Source organism: Liolophura sinensis, chromosome 10, assembly GCF_032854445.1.
Source record: "Liolophura sinensis isolate JHLJ2023 chromosome 10, CUHK_Ljap_v2, whole genome shotgun sequence".
NCBI classification, from domain to species: Eukaryota; Metazoa; Mollusca; class Polyplacophora; order Chitonida; family Chitonidae; genus Liolophura; species Liolophura sinensis.
Window position 1 is genome coordinate 29,061,029 of NC_088304.1, and position 21,633 is coordinate 29,082,661.

Consider the following 21,633-nt stretch of genomic DNA (forward strand, 5'->3'; position numbering starts at 1 on the left):
AGCATAAAAGTAATGCCTGTTGTCATTTTGTAAAGCTGGTAAGACAGAAAATTGCGCGATGCCTTTGTCAGAATCAATTCATATACACTGAAGGTAAAAAAAAAAAAAACAGAAATCTTAAGTTAGCAGCTTTCTGTTCATCTTCTAGTCCATCAAGATGGACTCAAGTGTGCCATTTTACAATTCTGACATTCATTGTAACACTGAGTCCATCATCGCCTATTAACAACAAAGCGTCGATTCGAAACTCCCATCTCCTTCCAACTTATGGCAGTCCAAATTCCTTCCTCTGGGGCATTTAGATGTTATTTTCTGGTGGAATCTCGAATACCATCCTCTTAATTTACTATCCACACCATTGTAGCTAATTGCCATGCGGTCACATGGACTGCTGGAACTTCGGCGGTATCGAGTGCTTTGCCGAACACATTTTAAAGTGACATTTGACCTAGTTTTGGATTTAAAATGCAACTGAGTTTCGGCATTGAAATCCTCGAGAAAACTATTATACTTCCATTGCTATTTGCAAATACTTCAATCTTCGTATTTCAAACCAAAAGCGCATAAAAAAGAATATGTATTTTAGTGCAGCTAAGTTTGGGTGCTGTTAGCGCAGACTACATTGAAATTGGCCCCATTGCATTGGAGTCCAGCGATTTGTTTGAGAGGTGGCAATGGCCTCGGTCTTGACATGAATGTCAGAATATCAAAATAGCATACTCCATCTAGATGAACTTGTCATCATCATGTATTTTCATTGAATAGTGTTGAAATGAACTGCATGTAAGTCACCCAAGTACAAACCATGGGTAGACATAGCTGAACTTGTCATTATAATTGGTGTGCACTGATTCCCTATGTCATCTGCTGTGCACATATGTCAAAGCCACCGTCGGCAAACCATCCTTCTACAGTAATCCATTTAAGCTATTGAATAGTTGCAGAGTGGGGTAACAGCTGGGGTAACTCTCATCGAGCGAGTCAATGGTTTAATATTGTGTTGGGATATTAAAGCGAAGTAGCCAAGGCATAGATCCCAGTCAGCCTTTTCTTCCATCATGACAAAACATCGCATGACTTACCCTATTTCTTATAATTTTTGGGACACCTGGTCTGCTCATTTCAACCAATATTATAATTGTAGCAGGAATATTGAGTTTCTTTTTTCTCACCTGATTAGACCATCCAGTGAACAACATACTGATATCTTTTCTTTTCTAAAAGGCTGGTAAAGAAATGTAATATTGTACTTTCAACTCTACTAGTATCTGTCCCAAAAATTAAAAGAATTATGGTAATGTTAAGGTACTGATTCAAGACAAGTTTAAAATCTAAAAAGCGTCCCCCCTTGTGCAGATGAATTTTTAACACAATTTAATAATAATTGCATATTAATGTGAACTCATGTTATCAGGGAACTGCCATGAGAAGTCCTGGCATTGATGGTTATTGTGTCTGACCTGACTAATAAAGACATGAATGTTAGTGTAATAGCACTTTAGAAGGTGCCTTTTTAGGTTACCTGTATGAAGTAATGAGAGGTATTGTGAGAGGGGATTGGATGCTGTTAATGTGGGTGTCCGTGTCCAGTCAGGTTAAAGTTTTTGGCCATTCATAGGGTTGCATTAGCCACCCATAGTACACAGATAGCAAATTGTTGGTAGCATCTTGCGTATCAGAAACCAAGGAAGTTTTACCTCATAATTCAACATTTCCTCAGCCATTTACAGGATTGCAGTTGCTAGCCATAGTACATGGACAGACAAATGCAGTTTGCGATTTGAATATCAAAGACATCTGTGGGGAATTTGTACTCAAAGGCCCCACAGTGTCTTTTACCTCTGCACTGATTTTCAACTCCATAACATACAGTCACTGTCCTGCAATCGATATGTATAATAACTTTCGCCTTTGTTGATTTAATGTCAAGATCTTAGCATTACTTTCAATGTACTTTATTTTGGTTTCAAGCTCAATATTTGAAGCATCACATATGACTTGAACATTATGCAGTTTTACGAACTGCTCAATCAGGCATGCTACTGGTGTTCTCTGAATGCCTTGTTTGTTTAACTTACTTTGACAGTAGTGGCTCATCAAGTTGATGAGCTGATTTGGGCCTTATGTGTTTGCTGATTTTTGCCCTTATGTGTTGGCTGATTTGGCTTTGACACTTCTTCATGAACAATCAGAATTTGTAAACTACAAATAAAACATGAACCATAACTGGAGTGTTTGATGTGGGAGTATTGGTCCCCCCTGTGGTAAAAACAAACATGTAGGTAGGTGAAGGTATGATGAAAAAATGTGTCATTTGTATATTGATCAAGCTTTTATTTTATCATATGCCACAAGATGTTGCCGTTTTTGCAATCACTATCCACAACAAATATGAATGTTTTCATTTTAACTTTATCATATTTATTAAAGTTTTTAAACGTCTTTGAGTGATATATTCCAAAGCAGTGAAAACACACATATAATTTCATTCCAGAGCGATTTTAGTACCAGTGCATGGTGAAGGGGTCCAGTAGCTTGAAGATGGAGGGTCACTCAACTCTGCTCGCTGCTGCAGTAGGCCTGGGCTGTGGTCTGACACTAGGGTGGCTTCTCAGAGGACGTTTAAGGATAAGGAGCCCCTCAGGAGCAGGAGGGGGCAGCATGGAAGTAGGAGCACATGCACTTTATATGCAAATATGTAACCATGACATCTGTAAACATTAACTCACTCGCTCAGACTGCTTATTTAAGTGCTAACACTGTGATGGTAAGTCCCTTGACCAATGAAGTGCTGACACTGTGAGGGTCTGGCCCATGACCAATGAGGTGCTGACACTGTGACGGTTTGGCCCTTGACCAATGAGGTGCTGACACTGTGAGGGTTAGGCCCTTGGCCTATGAGGTGCTGACACTGTGATGGTTAGGCCCTTGACCAATTTAGTGCTGACACTGTGAGGGTTAGGCCCTTGACCAATGAAGTGCTGACACTGTGATGGTTAGGCCCTTGACTGATGAGGTGCTGACACTGTGATGGTTAGGCCCTTGACCAATGAGGTGCTGACATTGTGAGGGTTAGGCCCTTGACCAATGAGGTGCTGACACTGTAACAGTTAGGCCCTTGACCAATGAGGCCATACATTCGCTTAAAGGATACATGAAAAAAGATATGCAAAACAAATGAGAAAAAATTTTTCATTTGAATGCATATTTTCCTTCAGTGGTCGGAAATATTCGGAAATGATGTTATCAATGAACAGACAGGAAACCCAAGACCAGCTTAGCACGCCTTATTCGGGGTCCCCCCTCAACAAAGTTGTTTTGACAGCTATGACCATTGATGTCAGCACAGCAAGCTTCTTAATTTTCATACTGACCGTTTGGCCTTTAGGAGAACTGTAGTTTAAAGTCATTATTACACACGAAAGCTGAGAAGCCTTTGTGCATGGTTATATGTTACCCACATCGTATATTCCTTATTTAGGGAAGAAAAAAAAGCCCAAGTGTTTCATGTATCCTTAAAATTTAGCTGTCGCTGATGTGCCCATAATCGTAAAGGCACTGGCAACACACCATGGAGTACATTTCAACAGACAGACACTAAAACACTGTCCATAAGAATATGAGATTTATTTTTGCAGGGTTTTGTCAACCTATTAAAGTGTATTTGAAACTTTTGATTCTATGGTGGCCTTTTCTGACCATATTGGAAATCGGACCATTTACGCCACATGTTTGATTTTTGCCACTAACACACATAGGCTGGAAGATTTCATCAATCTAATTGGATGTATATATAGATATATGAATGCATTTGTCAGTGGGACCTTGAAATGAACAATTTAAGGTAAACGATAGGGTTTTGTTATGTTGCTACCTACTGCGCCATTACAGACTTTAAGAGAATCTGAAGTTTTAAAAGCATTTTACCTTGTTGGAAAAATTCTAAAAAAATAAATTCAGCTATTTCCCTGGATAGAGTTTAATCAGTCTTTCATCTCATATATACTTCACTTCCATTTTAGTGTTCCCTTTGCCTCTAAGTAAGGATGTTTGTCAGGTACGTGGAAAAAGTTTGTGGTTAACTCCAGGCACTCTGCTCTCCTCCACTGACTAAATAAGTGAAAAATTGAAAAATTCTTGAGCAGGCTGCTAAACACCAGTTAAATAAGTAAATAGTGGTAAACAAATAAATATGCGTCCATGGTCCATGCGACTAGACTTTTGCCACTTCTGGTAGCCTCATGCCTATAAAGTTCATGATAATGGTAAAAAAACATGAAAAAAAATGTAAAGGAATGTACTGGATTTGAACCCCACTTTACCAAGCATCATTTACAGTTGTGCCAAGTATTCATGACTAGAATGACCAAAGACAGAAAGAATACATTGTTGTAAAGTTGGTGTGCCCAAGAACAGAACACAGAAAGAATATTTTGTCCCAGAGCTGATAAGCCTTCACATGGTAAACAGCTGTCAATGATTTCATGCAGTCTAGCATGAAGCTCCTGTGTTATTTACATAGGACAGTTTTGTCAAATTTTTGTTGATTTTTGGCCAAACATGAAAAACGTGAAAAGTTGCTTCATATGTTCCTTATTAAGATTCAAAAGTTTGTTTTTTCTAACTTTATCAGTTTTCGAGATATTGCAATATTACGACTTTACCAAGAATAATAATAACAATTAAAGCTGTTAACCAATAGCGTTGCCGGGGTCCACAAGACTAGACTTTTACCATTCTGATAAAGTTCATGATAATGGTAAAAAAAAATATGAAAACCATGTAAAAGAATATACTGGATTTGAACCCTACACTGCCAAGCATCAGTTACAATTGGCCAATTACTGAAGACTAGAATAGAGGTTAGGTAGCTTTGATCTTCTGATGATCCCAGAGGACAATAGACAGAAACAATACATTGTTGTGAGAGCAGAAGACAGGAAAAAAAACTAGAAAAATGATTGGCAGGAATTAACTGCATTTGAACCTCAGGCAGGTAGATAAAATGTCCAGCGGGGCTTGAGGACAACAAATCTGAGGATCAGCTCTGTACAGTCTGAATAAATTGTATTCTGAATAGTAGAAATAAGTGTGCACAAAGAAGAAAAAGCACGAAAATAAAAAAGGAAATTGAAAAGTGTCATGTACTGGATTTGAACCTTAGGCATCATTTACAATTCCCCAAGTACTGAAGACTGGCGTAGAGGAGGCTGATAGCCGAGGACAAAAGACAGAAGGAATATATGTTGCAAAGCTGATGCCGGTTCCCATCCTAAACTGCAGTCAATGGTTTCACGCAATGTAGCATGAAGCTCTCGTGTTATTTACATAGGATGGGTTTGTAACATTTTTGTTGATTTTTTGGTCAAAACATGAAAAAACACAAAGTACAAAAATAATTCTTGCAGATTTGTAATCGTGACATCAATGGGCTCTAAGTAGTGTGTTTGATTTAAGATTTTAAGCAGTGTTATAAATTTACCTACTTTTGAACTAGGTTCATTGTTCAGTATTGACCTTATTTGCATACCAGACTAAAAGTTTTGTACCTATGGATAGGGTGATCCACCTAAAATCTGTAAAATGAACAGTTTATCTTGACAGGTTTAGCCGATTTGGAGATTTTTTTAGCTTATCAATAAAATTCAAAATGGCTGCTAAATCACGTTACTGGTGAAACAGCAGAAAACTTCAGAATTTGCTTCATGTGATCCTTATTAAGACGACAAATGTTTTTTTCTACAATTACTAGTTTTTCAGATATTGCAATTTTACAATCTCATATTTTCCACAAAAACAAAACTATTTCAGCAATACCCGGAATCACGATCTCCCACAAATGAACCATAGTGTAAATATTTAAATCTGAAATGAATTTGGTAAGAACGGTAATTAGACTGGATTTGAACCCCTGGCTGCTAGGACTAGTAGTCTAGTGCCTAATAATTTCATGGTAATTGAAGAAAAAAAAGGAGAAAAAGATTGTCAGGAATCAACTGAATTTGAACCGGTGATGGCTAGGGGTGATGTTTATTTGGGCTATTGTGAAAGACAGTGAAAAGAAAGGAAAAAACCAAAGAATGAGTGAGTGAGTGTTTGGGGTTTAAGGTCGTACTTAACAATTTTTTAGTCATATTTAAGCTAATTTCATTGGTCTGTTACAGCACAGCTTGCATACCAAACAAAAAGTTTTTGTACAATATAGATATGGCCATTCACCTAAAACTTGAAAGTGAAATTTCATCCAAAGATCTTTAGTCGATTTACGGAAAAACATGGTTTTACCTTATCATTAAAATTCAAAATGGCTGCTAAATCATTTGACTGGGCAAATAGCTCAAAATGTCAAAAGCTGCTTCATATGTTGGCTATCAGAAGTACCAAGTTTGTTTTTTCTACCTTTTCTGGAGATATTGCAATTTTGCAAGCTGACTATAAATAAAAATAAGTTTTTAAACGCTAAGATATTAGCGTGGACCCCTAATAATAATCCGAACGATTTCAAGGGGTGTCCCGCTTGTCCCGTAATGTTATAGGCCTCGGCATGTCCTTTGGCCAGCTTTGGTCAGTAAGAGCGACATAAGAAAACTACAGCCACATGTGTGTATATGTAAATAGTGTGTACACACTTTGTTTTTATTAATGTTGATGGTTAGGTAATGCAATAGGGGAGTTTCAAGTAGTTTGTCATTTAAGGTAAAAATAGTTCTTCTTTATCATGTGACTTCAAAAATGTTAGACAACATTTCTTGACATTTATAATTTACCCATCATCTGTCTCACCATTTTCTGGACAGACCACTGACATCGTATAGCTTCAGGAACTTCACAGAGACTGAATTCTTCTGTTTTCTCCATTGTTTGTTTATTCTAAATAACGTTTTCGGAAACCTTTTTCCATGCACCCATATTATAGTAAATGTAATCCGAAATAGTTGCCTAACATTTCTGACAAGTCACGTGGTACAATAGGACGTTTTTCACCTTCAGAGATAAAAGAGTACAAAGTCATAACTCCCCTATTGGAGTGTGTATATGTATATGAGTATACACACCTGCTCACTTATATGTACACACCCACACCCAGACACACGCCCACGCCCACCTGTATACACACACACATCATATATACATATATGTACAAAGATAGATTATACATATGTAAATACTCACCTACATACAGTTACCAGGCTACAGGATCAATTCAGTCTTGACATAACATGTGTACAGACAAGGCTGATATTTTATGGAAGGTAATTATTTGTGCTGTGTATATGTGTATAATAATAATATGGATGGTTTCCTCCAAGTTCTGCCCGGTTTCGTCTCACCATAATGCTTGCACCAGTCATATAAGTGAAATATTATTGAGTACGGCATAAAACACCAATCAAATAAATAAATAGATAGATAAATAACAGTATTAATATTTGCAAAATTTGATTGGATTTGCACTGATTGATGTTTTGCTAAAGTACATATTTCAAAAGAAATCTTCTAATTTCCAAACATTGCATTCTCTGTGTGCCGTTCAGAAAAGCTTTGCAGCAGATTCTGGTGAAATCAAACTGGTGATTGTTGTGAGGAATGACCTGAAAATGGGGAAGGGCAAGGCTGCTGCTCAGGTACAGTATATACACGTCTGTGAGAAGGCTGTTCCAAGTTGACGTGGAAAATCCCAGGTTCTTTAGTATTGTTCTGCAGACATTAGAGGCTCATTCAGCTCTGGACAGGTCAGTGGGGTCCTGGAATAGTTACAGACTCTTACAGACCTCAAAGACCTCCGGATGCCTACCTTCTTAAGCAACCAGTAGAAAGGCCTTACAGTTCTGACTCTTGTTGCCCTACAGAAGTTACCAGGTTCTTTGTGCTAACAATCCTGAAAAAGTAAAGACTCTTTAACAGATGCCTACAGACTTCAAAAATATCAAAAAAAGGCTTCCAATAGTCTTAAAAACTGTCCAGGGTCCTTGTCCTCTGCAAAAGCTTCAATCTCCCACAGTCCTGGCATGGTTACAGGCTCTTACAGTCCGTAGATGCTTCCAGCATGATCATACACTTACAGTCCTGAAGAATCTGCCAGCATGATCAGACTCTTACAGTCCGTGGAAGCTTCCAGCATGATCAGACTCTTACAGTCCGTAGAAGCTTCCAGCATGATCAGACTCTTACAGTCCGTAGAAGCTTCCAGCATGATCTGACTCTTACAGTCCGTAGAAGCTTCCAGCATGATCAGACTCTTACAGTCCGTAGATGCTTCCAGCATGATCAGACTCTTACAGTCCTGAAGAATCTGCCAGCATGATCAGACTCTTACAGTCCGTGGAAGCTTCCAGCATGATCAGACTCTTACAGTCCGTAGAAGCTTCCAGCATGATCAGACTCTTACAGTCCGTAGAAGCTTCCAGCATGATCTGACTCTTACAGTCCGTAGAAGCTTCCAGCATGATCAGACTCTTACAGTCCGTAGAAGCTTCCAGCATGATCTGACTCTTACAGTCCGTAGAAGCTTCCAGCAGGATCAGACTCTTACAGTCCGTAGATGCTTCCAGCATGATCATACGCTTACGGTCATGAAGAAGCTGCCAGCATGATCAGACTCTTACAGTCCGTAGAAGCTTCCAGCATGATCAGACTCTTACAGTCCGTAGAAGCTTCCAGCATGATCAGACTCTTACAGTCCGTAGAAGCTTCCAGCATGATCAGACTCTTACAGTCCTAATCAGACCTGCAAATGTTACCAGGCTCTTAAATCTTGGAAAAGTTAGACTCTTTACTTCATACAATTTAGTAAACGCGTTGAAGGCTCCTGCTGTCTTGGAAAGAGTACATAGTTCATCCTGGAATAGTGTAAACACAGGTCATTTCAGTTGTGGACAGTTACAGTATGAACTCTTACAATCGTAAAAAAACGTTTTCAAGGCTGTACAATTGTAGTCATGGAAAACTTCCAAACTCCTGTAGTCATGGAAAAATCCAGGCTAATGGGTTGTGTGTACACATGCATGTATACTGGTGGTGAGCTCTTTATTCCAAATAACCCGACAGATATTACATGTAGCTCGAAAACAAAAAAAGACTGATTTTATCATGTTAATGACATTTATTGTTTTTGGTGTAAATATATTAGCCCCGAGAAGGGCATTTTTACAGGCAGAGGTCATAAAATATTACTTTATTGTTGAAACCTATGGGAAGAATGTATTAACCTACCTTCTAAACAAACCTGAAAACGCATTTCTAATATTAAAAAAAACTTTAAGAATCATGTTTTAACTGAGTTGCGCTTTATTTGGTTTTAATAATGCCTGTAAAATCCTCCCCAATGCGGTCACAGTGAGTTCAAGTCCAGCTCATGTTGGCATCCTGTCTGGCCGTACGTGAGAAGATCTGACAGCAACCTGCCGATGGTTGTCGGTTTCTCCCAAGCTCTGCCTGGTTTCCTCTCGCCATAATGCTGGTCATCATCGTATAAGTGAAATATTCTGGAGTACGGCGCAAAATACCAATCAGATAAATAAATAAATAAATAATGCCTGTATGTTTTGTTTAACTTCAAGGTCAAACACAGTAGTTGTTTGTCATGTGTTTTCAGTGTGCTCATGCAGCCGTAGCTGCTGTGAGGAACCTGTCTAAGACTGACCCCCGCCTGCTGTCAGAATGGGAGGACTGTGGTCAGCCTAAAGTCGTGGTCAAGACAGAATCTGAAGAATCACTGTAAGGTTTATATGGATGATACCTACAGAGCCGTATCTAAAGCCATTTTAGCGCACTAGCGCAGCGTAATGACCCAGGAGTCTCTCACCAATGCGGTCGCTGTGAGTTCAAGTCCAGCTCATGCTGGCTTCCTTCCCGGTCCTACATGGGAAGGTCTGCCAGCAACCTGCAGATGATCGTGGGTTTCCCCTGGGCTCTGCCTGGTTGCCACCCACTATAATGCTGGCCACCGTCGTATAAGTGAAATATTCTTGAGTACGGCCTAAAACACCAATCAAAAAAATAAATAAATACATGTACCAAAAGTGCATGTCCATAGACACAATAGCGCAGGTGTATGAACTTCCTCCCGTCTGACTGGCAAGTGGTGTAGTGTTACTCAAATTAGACAATACAAAACTGAGGAATTTTGGGAAATTATTGTTCAGGTGTTGTATTTTCCAATACGTGAATCTCTACTTAGTGGATTGTTCTGGGCATCAGGGCAAAGTTTGTTGCTTTGTAAACCAGACTCAAGTAATTCTGTAGTTAGAAGTTGCCTTGAGCTGTTTTGTAACATTCCTTTCCTGTAATCAGCCATTTTCCTGCGAAACAGAGCAAGCTCAGTGTGTGTGGCACAATGGTTGAATGACAAGTGGTCTCCAATGAAGTTTATGTTGGAACAGTCAGGTGGTCCTACCAGCTCTTGTGACACCCTATTGCCACCATAACCCCAAGAACATTTGAGGCATGGAAATCCTCATTGCCCGAGGCTAGGATAGAACTAGCACCTTCTGCATGGTAGATATTTACTGATCAACATCTCATCCACCCGGTGGAGGCCTCCATGCCCTAGTGGTGACCAAGGAGCCTCTCACCAGTACTGTTGCTGTTAGTTCAAAGTCAAGCTCATGCTAGCGACCAGCGGATGGTCGTGGGTTTCCCTCGAGCTCTGCCCGATTCCCTCCCACCATAATGCTGGATGCCATCATATAAGTGTGGCATAAAACACCAATCAGATAAATTAATCTGCGACTAGCTGGGCAGTAGCCATTCCTCCGTCATGTTCACAGAATCGGCCACTAGCTGGGCCATCATACCCTGGTTTTCATACTCTGCATGCACTCTGGTTTGTTCCACCCTGGTTTTCATGCTCTGCGCACACTCTGGTTTTTTCAACCCTGGTTTTCATACTCTGCGCGCAATCTGGTTTGTATGAAGGTGTTAAATAACAATCAAGTCATCTTCAAATCATTAACAATTACATAAAAACCGGCCCCAATAGCACAGTTGGTAGAGTGTCTGCTTCGAGATCCAGGGCCAGTCCTGGGTCAAGTCATTAAAAAGAGGAAGTTGTAACTTCCTCGCTTGCCGTTCAACATGAAGGGGATAATGCAGCCACTGGTTGATCCGTATCAGTATTATGGCACAGGCGGGGCGGCTTACTTGCCTTCGGTAAGGCACCTCAGTGAAGCAGCACTAGATAAAAGAGTGATGGAAATCCGTCCTGCAACAAGTAGCCATGTTACATGCACTCTAAGGATTCCTTCGTCGTCCTATGACTGAAAAATTGTTGAGTACGACGTCAAACCCCAAGCACTCACTCAATGACTTAAAGTATTTAAATACAGCATGTACACTGTTTAGAAATAAGTAGTCATTTGTAACTGTTAAGCATTAGTTTTGTTATTTTTCCTCAGTGTGGAGTTGGCAAGCCTGGCAGTTTCTAAAGGTCTGACTGCGAGTATAATACGAGATGCAGGACGCACTCAAATTGCCCCGGGGTCAAAAACAGTATTGGGGGTAGGACCAGGTAGGTGGTGCTGTAACACGTCTTCTGTATACTTGTATGTTCAAATTTTATCCATTTAAAAAGATCTATCCACATCCTGAATCTAAATTACACATTTGGTGAAAACCATCATGTTTACTGGTATAAAATCTTAGATTCGATCAGGTCTAAGGCAGCCAGTCAATTTGATCTGCACTGGCTCAGCATGCCAAGGAATGTAAAGAGTTTTGGGGCATTGCATGGTTAAAGGGCAGGATTCAACTTCATGAAGCATACTTAGCGTTAAGTAGCCCTTAGCTAATTGCACTTCATATCTCTACAACGTTGTCATGGTAGTGAAGGGCCTACTTAGCTAAGTGAGCTTCATGACACCGTCTGCTGGCTTGCTGCCACAGTCAGACCCTCAAACCAACAAAGTCACAAGTTCAGATCCAGCTCTTGCTGTTTTGACTGCAGTTTCCCAGTTTCTTCCACTCATAAACCAGACTGTTGTCATATTAGTGACAAAAGTTACTGTACTGAGTACAATACGGCATTTAACTACCACGGAACATCATACAAACAGTGAGTGAACAAATCAGGTGGCACTTGTCTTACTAACACAGATGGCTTGCTGCGACTGCAAACCAATGAAGTTGAAGGGTCAAATTCAGTTCTCGCTGTTTCGATTGTTGACTGCGACTGTAATATTGTGACAATCTACATCGAACAAATGTTTTTGTTTACATTTGTAAGACTTCAATTTACTTTCAACAATAGAGAGCTCTCCTTGTGTGATTGTACAGCGTAATGATTGCATCATAATAACCCAGGATTACACTATAGTGCTTCCCCCGGCCTCGAAAATACACGTCAAAGTTGTACATGCGAATTCGGTTAACTATTATTCCCTCCATGTCAGAAGACGTGGCAACAAAACGGTTCTGTGGGTGTCAGGTGGTTTGTGAGGTATGTGGCTAAGGCCCATAGTTTACTTCAGCCAATTTGTTTTCTTAACCAATAAACCAGACTGCTTTCGTGTCAGTGAGAAACTCTTTAGCATGGTTCTAGGTTCCAGGCCAAAAAAAGAAGAAAATCCTATGAGTTTTCCTAAATAACTCGACATCAGTCAATCAATCAGTAAGTCAGCTTGTTGTTGTTGTTTCAGGGCCTGCAGACTTGGTGGATGAAGTGACTGGATCTCTGAGGCTATACTGACGTTCATTGTAAATAGCTACATTTTATCTCAAAAAAACAAAACAAAAGAATAAATATATACGTAAATAAATTGTAATTTATGCAAGTGCATGCACATATACACTGTATCACAGAAAACTTTTAAATGGATGTTCAGTTGAATGTAGCAGTAGAGGAGTTTTTGTTTCAAACTCTGTCATTAAAGGTAAAAGCAGTCCTGCTGTATCATGTGACATGTGAATAGTGCTAGGCAACCTTTGTTCACAATAATTTATGGATCACTTGTCTCACCGTGTTCCAGAGGCACAAATAATACCTCTTTGCTTTAGAAATTTCTTTAGTTCACAAACATTCAGCTCCTCAATTTTCGTCTACTCGAAATAAATTATATATATTATATTATATTTTATATATGGTCAATAATAGTTGCCTTGATAATAGATCACAAAAGATTTTGAACTCAGAACTTTCCTGTTCGAGACGTTTTGTAAGGTTTTAATTGTTTAATCAGTCTGATATCTGCAGTCAGCATCAAACATTCGCCAGTGGAGTTACCAGAGGGGTAGTACATGTATGTAGTGGGATTAAGTCCCTTATTATTTATTTATTTATTTATTTGATTGGTGTATGCTCCATGCTCAAGGATATTTCACTTATACGATAGCCATCATTATGGTGAGCGGAAACCCATGACCATCCACAAGTTACTGACAGACCTTCCCATATACGGCTGGGGAGGATATCCTCTATGAAGTGTATGCCAAACTTTTTCAAACCCTTACCAGTTAATTTCCCCTGTAGTATAATGGCATCTTTTAGTCCACAGAAACCAGGCGTTGACAACTGTGTTGTTAGGAGGTTAGCCAGTAAGAACTCAGCAGATGTATGTTACTGTCCTGATTTACTCATGAATGTCAAATCAAATCAAATCATTCTTTGTAAAAAATGTGGGCAGTGAAAGACATGGGTTACAAATATTTAAACGTCCTATTATCCGGGTCATGTTAGTACCACACCTTGCCGAAATTTGGCAGTAACAGACACGGGTCAGGTGGGGCTACACCAGGGTCTTCTAGACCTCGAAGTACCACCGTGCACCCACACTCTTTTGCTAACTCGTGGATCTTCTTGCGACCGTTTTTGGAGACTCTGTGGTCAAACATGTCCAGGTGCTGGAGTTTGGGGGCGTTCTCAAGAAGTCGAACCACACCCATCTCGGAGATTCCTTTGATCATGCTGATATTCAGGTGTGTCAGGTGTGCACAGTGCTTGGTCAAGGCCCTCAGTGACCGCTCCGTCAGATGAGAACATGCTGCCAGATTCAGGCTTTCTAGTCGGGGTAATTTCTGTCGTCAACAGCAGAAAGTAGAAATCATGAAGACACTCTATCATAGAATTATTTTCACTGTGGAATGGTGCTAAACCATTTCTGTTGTGTTGCATTGCCTGGTAACTATCATCACAATTTGGTAGTTCCACTGACAAAATTTTGCACAAAACACAAGAAGTTTATGCCAAAAACGTAAAAATTGCATAGTGTATTATCACCATGATCAGTTGTTTTGTTTCATCATGCCTAATATAACATCAAGTTTTAATGTAACATTAGGCTATATTAAGCCACAATTAAAAAAGTCACTAATTAATAATTTATTTGGTGCTGCATTATGGGTCTGTTCTGAAATGTTTCTTGTTCCATGATACATGCACCAATTCCACTTTTTTTTTTCAAATTATTTATTCTTTTTATTAGTTTATCATTTAATTTCAGTTATAATCGTGGTCTGGATATATTTTTGGAAAAAGTGCATAAATGTAGGGTTGTATGGTTTCCAGAATCCTCAGGACAAAGTTCCAAATTGGAAGTTGAAGTAAGATTGACCAGTTCAGTGGTTCAGTCCATGATTTAATATTTTTATATATATATATATATATATAGACGACCTTCAAAACATATACATCTTATATGATTTAGAACCCTTGAGACAATGGTCCAATTTAGAAGTTTGAGTTAGGGTCAACCAGTTTGGTGCTTTAGTGCATGGTTTAATAGACGTGTAAAAGTTACACATCAGGGGCCAACGACCGGCTCTGGTAGCTCAGTTGATAGAGCGTCGGCTTCGGGAGCGGTGGATCTAGGATCAATCCTGGGTCGGGTCATACCTAAGAACTTAAAAGGGGAAGTTGTAACTTCCTTGCTTGGCGTTCAGCATTAAGGGGATAGTGCAAGAACTGGTTGACACGTATCAGTATAATGGCTCGTGCGGTGCGGCTTACTTGCCTTCAGTAAAGCGTCTCAGTGAAGCAGCACTAGATAAAAGAGCCGTGGAAATCCGTCCTGCAACAAGGAGGCACATTACATGCACTCTAAAGACTCCTTCATGGTCAAATTGTTGAGTACAACGTTAAGCCCCATGCACTCCTGCACACGCTAAGGAACCCATTGATGTTGATGTGGGGGAGGGGCTGTGGGACTTTGACCACCCACTTAAGTGTTGGGTCTGATATTCCTGTAGAGCACAGCCAGATCCTAGCTGAATATCCTATGCCCATCGTGGCTGGACCCTCCGAGTATGGTCCAGCCATCACACACAAAACCTGGTCCACTCCCTGTTACCAGTCTGATGTAATGATACACCACTGGTACATGTACTTGCACCATGAGTGTATCATTTTGCCATCAGAATTTGCCAGTGTTCGTGCGGTGTTTTAAGAAAGTATTTACAGCAAATCTGTCGTGTCTTCATGTATTGATGAGAAGTATATTTTCCTGCTCGACAATTTCCTGCAAAAATTTCCAAAGAACATGCTCATGTAGCAGTTATGTTGATGTCCGTAAGACCATTTGCCACAGAATGTCTCCCTGTGATGGTACAATGAAACATAAACAGACCATGGTCAGACATACATGTAGGTTGTTGGGATGTAGTGTGGCTGTACATATTGAACTGTTAACATGGTTATACTGGAACAAGTTATTCATTAAATTGCCTCACTTACCCTGGCTATCTGCTCCAACAGGTGGTCATTCAGAACATACCCACAGTCCTTAAAACTGACTACCCGTAGCCGAGAGCAGGTATGACAGATGTGCCGAACGACCCCTTCGGTCAAGTAAATACCCTCGAGATCCAGGTGCTCCAGTGCTGGGGTCAGGACACTTCTTAACACCTCACTGTTCAGCCGCTTCTCACGCTTCAGCCGGTGCAGAATAGAACTGGAGGCAAAACACAATATGACAGCAAGCCTCAATGTCGTAAGACTGCTTCGATGGAATAATGGTTAAGCATTGACCTCGAAGTTGGGAGACCCAGGATCAAACCCTGGTTGGGTCACAACAACTCGCTTGGCACTAAGTACTGAAAGTTTAGAGCAAGGAAAGGGGCTCAGTGTTGGTATAATATGATTGGGTGGGGTGTCATGTCTTGTGTCTTCGGCATGACACTTCAGTGGTGGCAGCATGGACTTGCCCTGCCACACGAAGACACAGTAGGGCCTATATTTGATTTATTTATTTCATTGGTGTTTCATGCGGTACTCAAGAATATTTCACTTATACGACGACAGCCAGCATTATGAGGGGTGGAAACCGGGCAGAGCCTTGACCGTCCACAGGTTGCTGGCAGACCATCCCATGACTCGTCGTCGTTGTCATATGACTGAAAACTTGTTAATTATGACATAAAACCCAAGCATATATAAATACGTTTTATGGTACATGGTAAGGTCTTGCAGCAACCTGCAGATGGTTGTGGGTTTCCCCTGGGCTCTGCCCGTTTTCCTCCCACCATAATGCTGACCGCTGTCGTATAAGTGAAATATTCTTGAGCACGGCGTAAAACACCAATCAAAAAAATAAATAAATAAATATGTTCTATGCTGTAAGTGTGATATTGTATATCATATGTTGTGGTGCTATACATCTTTTTTGTTTCTTTCAATTATACCATTCTGGACGTATTACATCATGATGGATTTAGTGATAGATTGCACCTCTGAGAATCTGGGAACAGTAACAATAAAAGTGAACCATAAAGCATCTTATTTATATCACACCCGACACTTATTAAATTTTTCTGCTATCTACACATACTTTAAAGGATGCATAAAAATGCTTTGTTTTTATTTCTTAAGACGGAGTTTAGGATCTGGCCTAACATAGCTTCTCAACTTTATGCATAGCACAATATGCATAGCACAGAGAGGTTATTAAGAAATATAAAATATGCATAAAAAATGAAAAACAATTTCCTCAGTTTTTGGCACATCGGTCTTCAATTTCCTTAAAACGGTACTCTTCATTTTCTTGTATCTTTTCACGTATTCTTTAATTAAAAAAAAACTCTTATGGCAAGTTTACCATTTTTTTTATCCCTTGGTTTATGGAAATTCAAGACATTCTTTATATAGCAAAAGAAGACAAAACTTGTTTTCTTTCCTTACTTGATGAGGTATTCGTCAGGAAAACCATCCAGGTCAAATTGGTTGATATTGGTGCAGATGTACTGAAGACCGGATTCCATCAGGGTGGGAACTTTGGTTCCGTCATGGAATGGATTCTACAGTAATACCCAAGCCGAGGTACGAAAACGGATTAGACTGCTTGCTTTATATAAACTGAACATTTTGACATCTGGGGTCCTGTCTTGAAGGGTAGAGATTTTCCCCAAATACATTTCCAACAAATACATTTGTAATGAAGACCTACGTGACATTAGACGACACACTGACCATGAATAGAGCTTTCAACCTAAATGGCAAATGGTCAGGTCCCATGACATCTCATGATCAGTGTCTGTACGTATGCACGAATGTGGAGATACTGGTCTATTCTAGCACTATTAATTGTATATGTCTCTTTGAAAAAGAAAACATCGGTAAACAGACAAATCAACGTACAAGTTCAAACCTGCGCGCGAATCGGGCTCTAACGTAAACAACCCCATCTTCTTCTTTCCTCTCGAATCTGAGTGGACCTCGTTTTGAATGTGACGAGTCTATTTCTTGTAACACTTCCTGTTCAGTGTGTGACTTCATCAAACGGTTCTGCAGTAACTCGGAGAGACGGACAAATCCTGTAAACATTAGGACACAAGAAACAAATGTTAGCTTATTCACTATGTTTGATGAAAATCTGAAACAATTTTTTAGAAGCACATTAACGGAAACAATATTCGATTATGTTAGACTACGCTGCAAATGAATTTTCACAATGTATAAATGATGATAATCACAACCAGTACATTGTTGCCATCAAACAATAATGCAATACACTTTATAATGTTAACTGTCTCTGACACACTCAGAAAGCAGGGATAATGGGACATATATGATAAACAAATGCATAGCATAAAGTTCCCGTAAGCTCGAGTCCAGCTCATAGTTCCGGCCGTACGTGGGAACGTCTGTCAGCAACCTGTGAATGGCAGTGGTTTTCCTCCTGGCTTTGATTGGTTTCCTCTCACCACAATGCTGGCCGTCGTCGTATAAGAAATATTCTTGCGTACGGCGTATAACGCCAAATAAATAAATAAAAAAAGAAAAAGAAAAAAGGAGCAAAAAGAAAAACAAATATAAAAATAAATAAAAAGAACGCTATTCACATAAGCTGAAATCAACCTTAGGTCTGCAGTTCATATTTATGAATGAAAACAAGGGCAGAAGAACCATACAAAAGGTCATCTGTATATATTACCTGCCCCGCACACCCGCATACCCTCCTTGACCGCTCCGTACCTGAGCAAATAACACAGCCGTGAGGTCAATCTGCTGGTTAGTGCACCGACCTGGACACCGCGATAAACCGCTCTCTTGTCCATCAAACTTTCCACCTGGCATGTTTCAGGCATCGCCTTCTCGTAACAGTATAAGGATTGAACAGCTTACAAAGTACCTACTCGTCTAATGTACACAAACTGAAAGCAGGCTCCTATTGCTCAACTTCCAACGTCCAAATGGACAGCAACGCAAGATTGTGCAATACCTGATACAGAGTACTGTCCCCTTAGTGAGTGACAGTAACATGGGAGTTATCTCCCGTGAATTGTAGCTTTTTAAACTGCATGGAACATATGTGATTTCAGAATGCAGAATGTTTTTGGTGTTTTCGATTTTTGGTAGGGGTTTGATTTCATTTCTTCCGAATTATCATACTAAATTAAGATTTACCATCATTAGACATTAAAGATAATCATTTCGACAGTTTTAACCTTATTTACAATTATATTCATGTATAGAATTGGGTAACTTTCTTCTTCTGCACAGCCAGTATTATGTTAGCCCAGTAATAAAGAAGCAGCAAAGTAGTGTTACAAGTTGACCGATGAGTAAGGTGTGCAACCGAGTCCTAACCCCGAGGATAATACACCAGGCGGCGGGTTCAATCCCGGCCTTGGACAGAGAATTGGTAAACTTACCGATGTCATCGTTTGTGGGGCCAGGGTGACAATGTGCAGTCGTCGGGGCGAGTAAAGTCGTTTATACAGCCGTAATTTCGCTTAAGGCCACTTATATTCCGCTAGTATGGTGTCCATAGGCTAAATGGATGTACTCTCAAAAATAATTTGTTAAATTTAACAGAAAGTCGGTTGTCTGAGTGATATTAGAATGTATTTTGTTATTGTATAGCAGATTGTTCTGTTAAATATAGAACATACATTCTATCAATTCAACAAAACTATTGTATTGGATTAATCGAATACTATGAATATGACACAGTATTATGTTATACTCATGGAGTCACTCAGACAACAGACTTGCTCTAAATTAAAAGATTGTTTTTTTAGTGTATGAGGATAGAAATCATGTGACCAGGTGAGACATATTTGTTTTGTTTGTTTGGTTAGGGTTTATCGTCGCGTTTGATTGATGTCACGGCGAGGTCTTCTTGTAGCAGGCCAGATACGATGCCCACATATTTATGGTACAGCCTTACTGGAATGCCATGTCGAAAACAGCAGACACGACACCGGTCGTCCATTCCTCGTAAGCTGACGTACCAACCGAGGAATAGGTTTACCGATGGTAAAGTCGTAGATTTGATTGGATTCAGGACAGGACGCGTGATCTACCGTTAAAGAAGCAGACTTTCTAGCCACTCTGCCACCGCAGCCGGTTGAAAGTGAGACACGAGCTCTCTGCCTAGGTTTTTGCACGTCGGTGTGTGCTTTATTTCACGAGTCGAACGATCAGCAGTGCTCCGCCATATATCACGACGCTAGCTCTTGACTATAAAGCCCAACTAGCTTGACAGCAGCAGGTTTGTTGTATACACGTGCACCCGAACAGTTCACATTATGACTGAAAAATCGTATGATGTAAAACTCCCAGCATATATACATACATACATACATACATACATACATACAAAAATGTATTTTCGAAATTTCGTCATTGAATGGTTTTTCCACGATATATGGGTGAAATATGAGTAATGTACGATAAGTTACTATCTATATATTTTGTGTTCACAAGGGACCGATTCCGGTAAGACATGTTAAACTTCAGCCAACATGCATAAAATGATCTGAACGCTTAATCTGGCATTCACACTCGGAGCACCTTATATCAAGTGTTATAGTAAGATATAGATGTGGATATATCACAATTTGAGCTTCTTTGTCGTTAACATAATGAAGTTGCAATATAGAGAAGTTTAAAGTTTGTCAGTAAAAATGACTCATGGTCTTTAATTCTTTTTAATTGATTTTTTGTGTCGTTTTGACTGATCCTTGTGGTAAAAACGTACGTACTCGATTATGTCAAGCATATATAAATGTATATATGGAGTTTTAGAATCATATAGCGTAAGCGGAAAGTGTCCACGTGTGTGACTCTGTGACTAGACGCTTCAGTGTCCACGTGTGTGACTCTGTGACTAGACGCATCAGTGTCCACGTGCGTGACTCTGTGACTAGACGCTTCAGTGTCCACGTGTGTGACTGTGATTAGACGCTTCATAGCTTGCATGTACGGTCGACTTCCTTTCATGCGAACAATGCATTTAAGACACGCTTACACAAGTGAAAAATGTGTAGGGCTAGGGCAGTTTATTTTTTTCCATATGCCTTACAAAGACGGGCACAAGCACAGCCTGTATGGATGAGCCAACGACAAAACCGTGTGCACAAAGCTACCGTAACATGCGCAGGTGTATACATGTGTATACAATCTGTACATGTTGGTCTAGACGTAAAAACAAGAATTTTTTCCCGTTATTTGTAATTACAGGAACGTAACATTTGTATTTCTTTACATGATTAGCTGAAAAAAATGAAAAAGACTAAAGCAGAACATCACAAAGGCGATTTTCATTACAAAAACTGCAAACTATAACACATGCGTGCTCACTTCGCTATCCGTTTTATCGCCTTGTCTGTTTTTTTTTTTTCTTTCTTTTTTTTTCAAAACAGAACAAACAGCTTTCTTAACACCACGTCACGACATTCGGATTTATTTCCTGTACAGCGTTCGTGTTGGTTTATTTACTGGTTAACCATGTATACACGATTGGAATGAACGGTTAACCAGTAGACCGTAATACTTGCCTAACACGCACATACATGACAAAAATCTGCATAAAATCATATAATCTGTGAATTGACCGTTGTCCATTGGAACAGCCTGAATCCCTTGCCCCTGGGTCAAGAAGCGATCTTAGACTTAAGTCTCAAAATCTCAACGTTCCTTTCCGTTATAGAATTAACGTCGTCAAGCAAAATTTCTATATAACAATATTAAAGTGATTGAAGTTATGACTTTAGTCTAAGATTGCTTCGTTATCCGTGGACCTGAAATACACCTTATGCTAGAAATCATTCCAGAATGTAGTCGTCATGGAAATTAATTTATATATGTATATACGTAACTAAAATATAAAGTCCTGCAGACTCTTTAATCGGGTTTTCATTCATGCTCCATGCAACCGGCATAGCTTACATGTTGTGTTTAAGGGGCCGCCGTGGCCGAGG

The 21,633-nt window shown here is 39.8% G+C and overlaps 2 protein-coding genes across 2 annotated transcripts; one reads left to right on the top strand and one right to left on the bottom strand.

Annotated features, from left to right (window-relative positions):
• Positions 1-35: 35 nt before the first annotated feature.
• LOC135476382 (peptidyl-tRNA hydrolase 2, mitochondrial-like) lies at positions 36-13,068 on the top strand. Its single transcript, XM_064756386.1, has 6 exons — positions 36-93; positions 2,495-2,667; positions 7,536-7,625; positions 9,596-9,717; positions 11,397-11,509; positions 12,636-13,068. Exons 2-6 carry the CDS (start codon positions 2,515-2,517, stop codon positions 12,683-12,685), a joined length of 528 nt encoding a protein of 175 aa, XP_064612456.1. The 5' UTR covers positions 36-93; positions 2,495-2,514; the 3' UTR covers positions 12,686-13,068.
• Positions 13,069-13,213: 145 nt separating this feature from the next.
• Positions 13,214-18,561, bottom strand: LOC135476381 (uncharacterized). Its single transcript, XM_064756385.1, has 5 exons — positions 18,360-18,561; positions 17,564-17,739; positions 17,108-17,223; positions 15,665-15,881; positions 13,214-14,010 (listed from the first exon to the last, which is right to left on the bottom strand). Exons 1-5 carry the CDS (start codon positions 18,511-18,513, stop codon positions 13,669-13,671), a joined length of 1,005 nt encoding a protein of 334 aa, XP_064612455.1. The 5' UTR covers positions 18,514-18,561; the 3' UTR covers positions 13,214-13,668.
• Between the last annotated feature and the right edge of the window lie 3,072 nt (positions 18,562-21,633).

Excerpts from the sequence above, each read along its gene's own strand:
- LOC135476382 (XM_064756386.1), top strand. The coding sequence starts at position 2,515 with ATGGTGAAGGGGTCCAGTAGCTTGAAGATGGAGGGTCACTCAACTCTG. Across the intron at positions 2,668-7,535 it reads CAGGAGGGGGCAGCATGGAA|AAAAGCTTTGCAGCAGATTC; the intron begins GTAGGAGCACAT and ends TGTGCCGTTCAG. Across the intron at positions 9,718-11,396 it reads ACAGAATCTGAAGAATCACT|TGTGGAGTTGGCAAGCCTGG; the intron begins GTAAGGTTTATA and ends ATTTTTCCTCAG.
- LOC135476381 (XM_064756385.1), bottom strand. The coding sequence starts at position 18,513 with ATGCCTGAAACATGCCAGGTGGAAAGTTTGATGGACAAGAGAGCGGTT. Across the intron at positions 17,740-18,359 it reads TATGCGGGTGTGCGGGGCAG|GATTTGTCCGTCTCTCCGAG; the intron begins GTAATATATACA and ends TAATGTTTACAG. Across the intron at positions 17,224-17,563 it reads TCGCGCGCAGGTTTGAACTT|AATCCATTCCATGACGGAAC; the intron begins GTACGTTGATTT and ends GTATTACTGTAG.